Source organism: Muntiacus reevesi, chromosome 2, assembly GCF_963930625.1.
Source record: "Muntiacus reevesi chromosome 2, mMunRee1.1, whole genome shotgun sequence".
In the NCBI taxonomy this organism is placed as follows: domain Eukaryota; kingdom Metazoa; phylum Chordata; class Mammalia; order Artiodactyla; family Cervidae; genus Muntiacus; species Muntiacus reevesi.
The window spans coordinates 239,280,720-239,292,855 of NC_089250.1; the positions used below are offsets into that span (position 1 = coordinate 239,280,720).

At 37.5% G+C, this 12,136-nt stretch overlaps 1 protein-coding gene across 7 annotated transcripts in view; it reads right to left on the bottom strand.

Annotated features, from left to right (window-relative positions):
- Positions 1 to 12,136, bottom strand: part of CNOT1 (CCR4-NOT transcription complex subunit 1) — an 83,294-nt gene that overhangs the window by 48,517 nt on the left and 22,641 nt on the right. For 6 of the 7 annotated variants that reach the window (XM_065925440.1, XM_065925437.1, XM_065925441.1 and 3 more), the window contains exons 2-7: positions 7,553 to 7,828; positions 2,462 to 2,569; positions 1,783 to 1,881; positions 1,243 to 1,311; positions 1,101 to 1,155; positions 418 to 621 (exon numbers count right to left, since the gene is read on the bottom strand). In XM_065925440.1, the coding sequence (XP_065781512.1) occupies positions 418 to 621; positions 1,101 to 1,155; positions 1,243 to 1,311; positions 1,783 to 1,881; positions 2,462 to 2,569; positions 7,553 to 7,654 (637 nt within the window). In that variant the 5' untranslated portion in view covers positions 7,655 to 7,828. Of the gene's footprint in view, positions 1 to 417; positions 622 to 1,100; positions 1,156 to 1,242; positions 1,312 to 1,782; positions 1,882 to 2,461; positions 2,570 to 7,552; positions 7,832 to 12,136 lie in introns of all 7 variants that reach the window. The other variant, XM_065925436.1, reaches the window with a different exon arrangement.

Here is a 12,136-nt window from a genome sequence, read left to right on the forward strand (position 1 = left end):
ACAGAACCAAGAGTTATCTTAGCATAATGCCATGAGACAAACAGGTAAAGTGGGTATATCAAAAGTGATCAATTTTTTCAACCAAAAAGAACATGCCACAATATCGTAGTCTCTGTCTCCCATAAAAGGGAAAAAATCTGATCACATGGAAATACACCAAGTCCAAACTGAGATGGCACTTACATAACAAGATTGTCAGTGGCGTGCTCTTTACTTTATACTGTTTCTATAACGAGGCTTTGATCACTTTTGTATTTTAAATTATAAAATACTCTCTTCCTTCTGAAAGATTACCAACTTAACAGAAAGGTAAATCACTTGTTTTCATTTGTATTCTAAAATCCTTTTGCCATGTGTGTTCATCCAAAGAAACCATCTTTTGTATCATCTTTTATAGGCTACAGACAGTCTTTTTACCTCTGCGCAGCGTCTTAAGAAAAGCGTCTATCTGTTCCTGTCCAACTCCAAAGGCTCCCTTCTGCCCAAAGAGGAGATGGGACAGGAGGAGGTGTAGGACCTCTATTGCTATATCTTGGAAGCCACCTTCCTGATTTCCACTGACGTCTGCGTCAATGTAAGAACGCAGAAGATCTGGAAGCTTCTGTTTGATAAACTGGGCAGCTAGAAGGTAAGGGAACAAACAAACAAAAAAATAAGCTATTTTTGCACCACAACAGGTCAGAAGTCACATACCATCAAAATGTAGATAGATGACCATCGTTCTCATTTACCAACTCACCCTTTACCCTCTATGTTTTCACAGCTCTAGCTGGCAGACATAAAATAAAAGACCAAATTGCCAAGGGCTTGGTGAGGGGGTAGAGAATTTTTGGATGGGTACAGAGCTTCAGTTTTTCAGAACAAAGAAGTTCCAGACATCCATTACACAACAATGTGAACACAGGTAACCTTACTGAATTATACATGTGAAAATGGTTATGAAGGCAAATTTTACTGTGTGTTTACTATATACACACACATAAAGGAGACCAAACAAAAATAATCTTACTCTCTAAACTATGGAAGTTCAAGATTCAGAAATCCACAGATTTTAAAGACTCTAACCTCACTACAGGATCTCACTACAGGAAAGAACTTACCAAAACCTCTGAGATCAGTGCTGGAAGAATTCAAGAGGGCAAGGCCAAAAATTACCTGAAATAAGAAGGGTCAGATTGACCAAAAAGTACAAATAGTTGTTTTATTTCTAATTCTGCCTATCTCTTTTCTTAAATCACTTACCTCTTGTACTTTGCTTAACTTGAGAACTTTACTCAGCTGGGCAAATAAGTGGGGTGCAGGCTTTAAACTCTGAAACAAACCAAATTTTATTTTAAAATAGGAACATACAATTTTCAGAAAGCCTATAAAAGCATGCTTAACTTGAGAACTTTACTCAGCTGGGCAAATAAGTGGGGTGCAGGCTTTAAACTCTGAAACAAACCAAACTTTATTTTAAAATAGGAACATACAATTTTCAGAAAGCCTATAAAAGCATCTGTTCACCCAATTATGGTGCTGCATAGAAGTGATTAATCTGTAGTGAGGCTAGGAACAGTTGTGGAACTGTGTTCTGACAAGATTAAGCCTTCATATGACCTGGTTTTATTAAGATTCTAATTATTATCAAACTACCTTGACTTTGTTAGAAAGCTATAAAAACCACCAAAGTAAGTATTTGAAGTTTTTTAATTAAAATATAACATCAAGGATTAAGGCTTTTTAACAACATCTAATAAGATATCACATCTTAGGACTACTAAAAAGAAAAGGAATACCAACCTTCTGATAGTGCAATGGATTATCAATGGCATAGGACAGCGTCGAGATAAAATTTGGCTTCGTAATCAGTGACGCACACTCCTGAATCAGAAACTGAGTCTTTAAAAATAAAAAATAAAATTTCATTAGCACCCAGTCATTTTCTTGCACAAGCAGAAGCAGCGTTGCTCAGAACATTAAAGGGTAACCTGATACTGTATACTATTCCTACATTATCAAAATCAGCTCTTTAAAAATCCCACTGAAACTACCAAAGTCTATCAATAAGAAGTTTTAACCAAAACCTCTGCAGGAAAATGTCCACTGACAAGGTAACCATAATATCATGTAATATCATGACAAACTGCTCCCAGATTGAGAATCAAGCTATAGAACTCAATCTAGGACAAGAGATCTTTCTGCCTGACTTACTTGTCAAGCAGGACTGCTCTACAGTCCCGCTTCCTTCAGGCAGGTCTCATTTCCAGTTCTCTAAGCCTGAATTGTGTAGCTATAATGGTCTGCAGCCAGGCAAGAGAAGAGAAGGACAAGAAAAGAAGTCCCTCTATCTTGAAGCCATTCAGCTAAGATTATTTCTGGATCCTATTTGTATGTGTGGTCTGCTATGCAACTATGCCCAAAATGCAACTCAGGGAACAATCGGATCTAAGTGAATAGAGACTGTGTAAGCCCCAAATACCTGATGAAAATCTTTGCCACTGCTTTTACCATCGCCACTGAAATCCACATGCGAAAATAGGCAGCGTAATAAATGCCTGTCTGCCTCAGGACCGTGCCGATTCACAATCTAAAAAGACCAAAAATACAAGTTTGTAGTCAAAACTGAGTGATTTTTTTTTTTAAATTCACCTCTAGGACAACATCCCAAATTACATAACTGTCCATTCTGGAATAAGAGTTCTAGGAGTTGAGATGGAGGTGCCAATATTTTGTGATTAAATATTTTTTAAGTGCTTCCTACAGGCACTAGCAGGAAGGAGAGAAAAAGAAAAACTATCAGGAATTAGCCCCACCTAATTGTGTGCTCTGAATCCCCTCTACACCAAAAACACCAAACAGCACAAATGACACACTGAAGCTATAAGGCAACAATTTTTTGATGAACTGCAGTCGTGGGAGCCTCACTTTTTCTGTCCATTGTTGTTTTTACCCTAAAGAGTATAACCTGAAATCTAACACAGCTGCAACTTTTATAATAGCCCTCAGGGAAAAGCCCTAAAGGAACTGATCTGATCATTAGTACTGGCCCTGAGCTTCTGGCTGTTGCTCAAATTTACCAATGCTATTCCCTCTAACAAAAAACTCCAGATATCTACAAATGGTTTGTATTCTCACTTCTTTAGGTTTCTGCTCTAAAGTCACTTCATCAGTGAGAGGTTTCCTAACTACCCTCCCTAAAGTAGCAATATGACCTGCCATCATCACCCCTGACCCGGCTTTACTTCTCTCCATGGTACTTACCATCACCAGGTAATTTTCTATTTTCTACCTCTCACTAGACTATAAGTGAGTACTGGGAATTTATATAGCTGTGTTCATGTCATATCTAGTCAAGAAAAGAGTTTAGCACAATGTATATGTAGAGTAATCATCTGTCTATTAAAGAGCACATTAACAGACTCCATGAGCCAAAAGATTCATTCCAGGTTTTTAGTATATTATCTGTATGAATGCTTTGGATTAAACTTTATTAAAAAAAAAAGTACACCTATTCAAAACAGTTTAACATATTGAAAAGAACATGAAAATTTTTTGCGGGAAACATAAAAGATTACTTTTAACAAAAAGACATTAATTTAAGGACAAAATTGTCAAACTCCTAAGTAAAAGATGGTGAAACTAAGACTACTTTTTTCCTAGTCTAGCCTCTCATATTAAAAAAAAACCAAAACCCTTCAGCGACTTCCTTGGTTATCCAGTGGTTTAAGCATCTGCCTACCAATGCAGGGGACACAAGCTCAATGCCTGGTCCAAGAAGATGCCACATGCCATGGAGCCGCTGACACCATGTGCCACACCACTGAAGCCTGTGCACCTCGACCTTGGGCTCCACAGCAGAAGCCGCCACAACGGGAGCCAGCACACTGCAACCAGACATTCCATGCAGCAACAAAGGCTCAGGGAGGGAAGGGGAAAATTGTTTTTTTTAACTTAAAATAGGGTCAAAGGACTTGGAAGCCAATAAGAACATGCTTTCACTGGCCAAAAAGGATAATGTACGAATATCAATAATACTTTCAATGGATTCAAACACATCAAATATGTTAAAAAATACACAGATTTCTAATTTTAAAAAATCATTCATTAGTCTTATTTGGAGGCTAGGAAATAAGTCATTTTGAAAACTGGCAAACAGAATCAAGCCCTTCCTCTATATAAATCATACTTCAGGCAACCAGACAATTACAGGTGGTAAGGGGAAGTTTCCATTCACAGAACTATTTCAACTAATAAAAAATGCTAACAATTAGAATGTTACCACTTTGCAATCCTCAGCAGTCAATGAATCCAGTCAATGAACAAAGCCTAACAAAAATCACAAAAATAGAGACGACTAGACATTATGACCCTCCTAATTAAATAAAGTACACACTGCCACCCATAAAATTGTCCTAAGGGAGGGAAAAACCGTAATCTGATTAAGCTCCGAAATTTAATTATCAATTTACAGGAAAGTAAAGAACAAGTAAACTACTACCCTGGGAATGTAATCAGCAATATTCAGACAGTGGGACTACAGGACACTACTGGACAATCTGATTTCTTTAACAGAATAACTGCAAGGGGGAAAAAAAAAAGGAAAGGATAAATCAATAGACTTTAAAAGAGATTTAATAAAAATGCAACGAACTATGGAGGAGTGGTCCTGACTCAAGTCAACAGTTTTTGCATCTTTTTAAATGAGGCAAACTGAAAAAATGTTAATGTTAACTGGATATTTGATGCTTAAGAACTATTCTGCTAGGGGGAAGGGTTTGGAGGAGGATTGGGAATTTGAGAGTAGCAGGTGCAAACTATTGTACAGAATGGATAAACACATCCTACTGGATAAACATCCTATTCTATAACAGAGAATTATACTCAGTATCCTGTAATAAAAGAATAATGGAAAAGAATACAAAAAATAATACACATAACTGAATCACTTTGCTGTACACCAGAAACGAACCAACACTGTAAATCTACTCTAATAACATTAAAAAAAAAAAAAAAAAAACTTAAGAGCTTTTTTTTTTTTTTTAACCGAGCTTTTTAAAAAAGATGTGATAATGGTATTGAGGTTAGGTTTATGGTGAGACATGAATGAAATTATGCCTGGGATCTGCTTTAAAACAACTAAAGAGAATGGGTTAGTTGAAACAAGACTGGTTACAAAACCAGTCTGGTTTCAAATGAAACCAGATGACAGATTCATGGGAGTTCTATTATATCTACTCATGTGTGATTGAGATCATCTTTAATAAAACCTTAATAAACTTTAATTTTATTATTACACTTTATAAATGAAATAATTGAAATTTTACTAAAACTTTAAAAATTATATTGAGACTATCATTTAAAGAACAGTATAAAATGTTTTTATAATAAAAATACTTCTAATGCAAACCAAAAATTACTCGAGTATTAAAAAGCTAAGTAGGAAAACCAGGCTTGATTTTAGTTTTCTATATTTTACTTACATAGTACCTTTTAAAATATTTACTAATTTGTTTGTTTATTTGGCAGCACCGGGTTTTAGCAGCAGCATGAGGAATCTTTGCTCTTTAGTTGTGGCATGTTGGAGCTAGTTCCCTAACCAGGAATCGAACCAGAGCCCCCTGTGTTGGGAGTGTGGAGTCTTAGCCAATGGACCACCAGGAAAGTCCTCATATTTTCTTTAATAATGACAACAAATATTTTCAAAGAAAATAACAACTATAGGAGTTACTCTCTAACGAACATAATAAAATCCTGACTAAGGGGGCAAATTAAATTCTCAAGTTGCTTTTTCACCTATAGCATAGTAATACCAGCTAGCTCATTCACGTTTAGATGTTTTCATACATCTAAAGAAAATCTGATAAATACTCCTTCTTTCTACTTGTCAGCAGAAGAAAGAACAAAAGGAACACAATTCCAGTCAACCTATTTAAGCCACAACAAGTGAAAAGCGTTAGTCACTCGGTTGTGTCCGACTCTTTGTGACCCCATGGACTGTAGCCCACCAGGCTCTTCAGTTCATTGAACTGTCTATGCAAGAATACTGGAGTGGGTAGTTATTCCCTTCTCCAGGGGATCTTCTCAACCCAGGGACTGAACAAGGGTCTCCTGCATTGCAGGCAGATTCTTTACTGTCTGAGCCATGGGGGAAGCCCCTAAATATTCATAAAAATAAATACTAGGCAGCTAAGAACTGCAGTAAGCCTTTACCTATCACCAAAGGAAATCCAGAGTCAAGAACTAGAACCTTGCTCCCATCCCAGTTCTAAATTTCTTACCATTCTCAAAGTAAAAGAGAGGGGGCTATCTGCAAAGGTACCAGTGAAGCCACACTTGTCTAAAGAAAATCTGTACACACTGAAACCCTCAGCCCAAGGCTAAAACCAAACATTCTAACATCGACGTTCAAAATTAACTAATAAATAATTTGTTCCTTCTTTCATTCTATTCAAATGAACCTGAACACTAAAGGGTAGATATAGGAGACAGAGACTAAAGGACAGTCCCACACCTTGAGGTCTTTGGAGTAGAGAAGACGACCAAACCAATTATAATATACTACTAAGTTGACCACACAGAGCCTTGCTGGGGGAAATCCAGGCAGTACCACCATATTCCCCACTTCAACGTAAAGTTGCAGGTGCCCCTGCGATCAGCTCCTTCCATGTTCATCTAAGCTGCAATCATATTACCCAAGAGCACATGTCTTCCTGAGGCAGCCCTCATACAACAACAACACAGATATAAAGGCCAAGCCATCTGGGCCCCCCAGGGGACCACTATGATATCCGTTTCAGTTCTCCCTGTGGAGCTGGCCAAGATTTTTACTGAGTTTCCACCACAGTTCTGAATTACCACATAACCCAGCAATTCCATTCTTTGGTATATACTCTCAAAATTTAAAATAAACATCCACCCAGAAATTGTAAATGAATGTTGATAGCCATAATATTCACAACAGCCAAAAAGTGGAACCAAACCTAAATATCCAGATGCATCCTTCAACATGAATTAACCTTGAAAACTTATGTTAGTGAAAGAAGTCAGAAACAAAATGCCTCATATGGTATGATCCATTTGTATGAAATGTTCAGAAAGGTAAACCCATGGAGGCACAAAATAGGTTGGTGGTTGCCAGTGGCTGGAGGGAGGGCGAAATGGAAAGCAACTGCTAATGGATTCAGGTGGGGTGATACGAACATTCTCGAGTTAGATGGCGATAGCCGAACAACTTTATGAATATACTAAAAACTAGCAAATTTTACATTTTAAAAGGATCACTTTTATAGTTTGTGAAATATCTCTCACCTTTTTTAAGGCAGAAAAGAAAACAGAACTGACTAAAATGAAACAGACCAGATTTCCTAAGTTTTACAGGAAAAACAAAATCTGTGAATCCTAAAATTTTGAAAAAAGGAATGAAGTAAAATGTCTTCTGTATATTAAGCTGAAATCACTAGAAATAAGGGGCAAAGTTATTTTTCATGCAGCATACCCACATAAATTTCCAATTTTCTTCACTGTATACTCATTCCTTTAATGATGCTTGTTTTCTGACTAATTTACTTACATGCTGTATTTCCTGCTGGCTGGCTCGGTAGTTTTTCTTGGTTAAATTGTCCACCAGGTAGCTGATTTGAGACAAGGCCAGCGAGAGCGAGTCAAGATTCATTGCTGGTTGGGGCGGAAGCAGGCGGCCGAGCCCGGCGCAAAATCACCATTATTCCCCTTTAGTCACCTCAGAGGCAGGCTAACGCTTTCTCTGGAATCAGCCTGTGTCTGCTGTCCGTACAGTGTCTTCAGTTCTTTTTTACCAGGAGCCTTACTCTGTTCTGAAACATGGCACCTGCTTAGAATAAAGAAATTTTTAATTAGCTAAATTTTTATTAGGATTAAAAAAGGTTAAATAGCCATCTCTCCATCTTAAGACCTGAAATACCACTAAGGACCTTTTAAAAAATTATGATGTCTCAACCATTACTGATAAAAAGATCCAAATTTGAAAAATTAGGTAGGGGCAGTATAAAAAGGAAATATATCCATCCTCTTCAAAAAAGATTGCATTTTTAGCAAGATGTCCTATAACATGAGGCTTCTCTTTTAACAATTTCAATGATAACTTACACTACAACCTTTAGAAGCCACAAGAAAGTATTACCCTAAAATTAGGGCTTGTGGAAAGAAACATTCATCTGACATTCTCAATCCCTCTTCCCACACTATCTACAACTTATTTACAAGATTTCATTTATTCACCTTACTACTTATGTATTGCTTCAGAATCAGACAGTAGTTTGGTTTTAAAGCTGTATTTTAGGATATATGTTTCAGCATTTGAACAGCTGACTTAAAAGTAAATTAAAGGCCCCAGAACCCAAATTCCTTCCTGCACTGTTCAAACTTTTCAGTAACAGAATTTAGGAAGGAAAGCTCAAAGCAGCAATATAGCTAAAATGACAGGATGCTTATCATTTTATTAATTCCAACCATCTGCTGAATCAGGAATTATTCTATATCACAACACACACAGGACTATTCCGTATCACAACCCAACACACACACACACACACCCACACCCACACCCACCCACCCAAGTTTTTAAGAATTCACCAAGCACCACTGCTGACACAAGACTCTCTGAATGCAGGGAGCTGAGCTTAGCCACAGCGTCGTAATCAGAAATCTGCTCATAACTTCATTACCACCAGAACTTACTACGTAAGGTAAAGGAAATTCGTGAAGATTAAAAACCCCTTTGGTAAGGGCATTTAAACCTTTAATAACTTCTTAACAATGTAGAAAAACTACCCTGCTTTGTTCTGTTTTGTTTATACAAAGCAAAGATTCTACCTATGCTATTCTTCTCTACATTTTCCCGGAAAAAAAAAACAAAAACCCCAGTAAGAATCATCTTGGGGATGCGGCAAGGCATTTTTGTTTATTCTAAAGTAATACCATATAAGAAGACAAAGATAAACTGATGATATCTATCCATTATATGTAACTAACATGCTTGCTATAAATTCTTAGAGCAAGTTGTTTCCTTCATATTATGATGATGGCATATTTCACCAAGATTGTTAACATTATTAACTGGTACAACCTTTTCTGAAACTCAAATTGGCAATATTGTAAGGTGATTTTTGCATTACTCCGGAAACTATAATTTCACCATTAAGACCGTATCTTTTGATGTATATTATATTACCTCAAGAACTCAAAGGAAATAGATTTTTAGTGAAATACTGTGTATCACAGCAAATAGAAAGTACAGCAAAAAGTAACTGCTTAAATATGAAGAAATACAAGAAGAAATAAATTATGGTATATTGAAACAAGGCAGCTGTTAAACAGAAACGAAGCAAAACTATGGAGGAAAAACACTCATTAAGACAAAAAAAAGGGACATGGATGGAACTAAGACCCTGCAGGTGGGGGTGAGGACATGAAGTTTTTGTTGAGTAAGTATTTAATAGCTACCTCTGAGTAAGAACGTAAAGTGTGGAAGACTGCCCTTCTTTAGTTTCTAACATTGTTTTCTCACAAGTATATATTTTATTTTCCACCTTTCTTTTTCAAAGAAATGTTTAAAGAAAAGTCAAAGAAAAGTGGGGGGAAATCCATCAGAATGGTTGGTAAGTTTAGAATAAGTAGTACTTGAGATTTTGGTAAAATACCAGTCAAAGAAACTAGAGGAAAAATGAACAGAGCTACACATATATACCACTGGTTGTTTGAAGAATCTTCACATCTAAGCTAAACCAGGCAGCTTATATACAAGTCATTTCCAGAAAAAAAAAATGTCCAAGAAACCATTCAGTACCCTCTCAAATTAAAAATACTCAAAGTCAGAAAATCCTTGGCTAAGATGCCTTCAGATAACATTATCATCAAAACTGTGTGAATAAAAGGGGTCAAAACAAGACCTCTTTATTAAAAATCTAAAATGCTCATTTTGGGGGATTTCTCTGGCAATTCAGTGGTTAGGACCTATCACTTTCACTGCGTGCTCCCAGGGTCAATCCCTGGTCAGGGAACTAAAGGGTCTTGTAAGCTGCGCAGTACAGTCAAATAATAATAACAGTAAAATAAAATGCTTGTTTTCAGTGGCAAGTCAAAGTATTTTTAATTTTTGTAAGTTGTGTTCAGTTAAAACTGTATTATTCAAGGTCTTTCCTGGTGGTCTAGTGGTTAAGAATCTGCCTCCCAACACAGGGAACACACGTTCAATCCCTGGTCAAAGAACTAAGATCCCACACGCCATGGGGCAACTAAGCTCTCGAGCCACAACTAGAGCACGTGAACACGGCAACTACCAAGACCTCACACTCTGGAGCTGTGCTCGGCAACAAGAGAACCCCTTAGGCTGCAACGAAAACCCAGTGGAGGGACATCCCTGCTGGTCCAGTGGTTAAGACTATGAGCTCTCAATGCAGGGGGGCCAGGTTTGATCCCTGGTCAGGGAACAAGATCCCACATGACACAGCTAAAAGATTTCATGTGCTCAAGTAAGACCCTGTGCAGCTAAATAAGTTAAATAAATAAAAATAAATATTTTAAAAAAGAAGAAGAAAGAAAGAAAACCCAGTGGAGTCAAAAAAATCCCCAAAATTTGTATTATTCAAAGTATATTATTCACATGAACAGTAGTTACCTTACACTATATTGTTGTTTAGTTGCTAAGTCGTGTCCAAATCTTTTTGCAACCCCATGGACTGGAGCCAACCCAGCTCCATGGGATTTCCCAGTCAAGACTACTGGAGCAGGTTGCCATTTCCTACTCCAGACGATCTTCCCAATCCAGGGATCGAACCAGCGTCTCTCTGCATCTCCTGTTTTGGCAGGTGGATTCTTTACCCCTAGCGCCACTTGGGAAGCAGGTTTACCTGTGGTACAGCACAAATCCAGGAAAGCAAGTGTTGACTGACCTTCCAAGAAAATGAATTCCTGCTTACTTTGGCACTTCAAGCTATATCTTCTCCTCTGACATGAGCTCCATAACAAGGGTTACAACTTTTTCGCATTACTATCTAAAGACTATGAAGGAGGGAGTTCCCTGGTGGTCCAGGGGTTAGGACTTAAGTGTTTTCACTGCCGGAGGCCAGGGTTCAATCCTTGGTCCAGGAACTAAGATCCCAAAGCTGCAAGGCGTGCCCCCCCCCCCCCCCAAAAAACAACAACTGCAAAGGATAAAAATACTAGTGTAACACACGTTTCAACAAGTCAATCTTCATTGCACAAGCAAGTTAATGCATTAAACTAATGCCCAATTGAGCCCTCACTTTAATGAGATCTATTAGTAGAGTGACAACATCATTTATTAACCAAACTAAGATGATTCTGAAAATAAAGGTGTACCATTAACAATTTACATTAAGACAACAGGTATAAACTAGGACATGTGATCACCTTAGCCATCCAGAAGCCTTAGACAAACTGATAGGTCTCTCCAAGATACACTTTTGTTTATCTGTTTCTAAAATGCCATGTCACTGATGATCTCTTCCTTAGTCTCCTTTACCAGCCCTTCCTCTTCTGACTTCACAGTATTGGAATCTTTGGACTTCTCTACATTCACTTTCTTGATATACTTCAGTCTTACAGTGTTAAAAACTATATATAGCAATAACTTCTATAAATTCTATCTCCAACCCAAATTTCTCTCATATCTAGAACTGTATTATTTAATTTCCTAATGACACCTCAACTACAACATGTTTGAAAATGAGCCCCTGAGATTTCCCTGGCAGTGCAGTGGTTAAGATCCGTGCTTCCAGTGAAGGGGCATGGGCTCGATCCCTATACCTGTTTTCCCTATCTCAGTTGATATCAACTCCAGTAGTTACTCAGGCCAAATTCTTAGATTTCCCATTCACCGTAATCAGTCAAAAAATTTTTTTGGCTCTACTTATAAAATATATACAGAATCCATTCATTTCTCACCACAGCTATAACCAAGAATCATCATCTCTCACTGGAATTACTATATTAACCTCCTAACTAGTCTCCCTGTTTCCACCCTTGCTCCACACCAGTCTATTCTCAACACAACAAAAAAGACTTTCCAAATATAAAACACTCAGGTCATCCTGTGCTCAAAACCCTCCAATGACTCAGAAAGGAAGCCTGAGCCCTTACAATGGCCTATGAATAA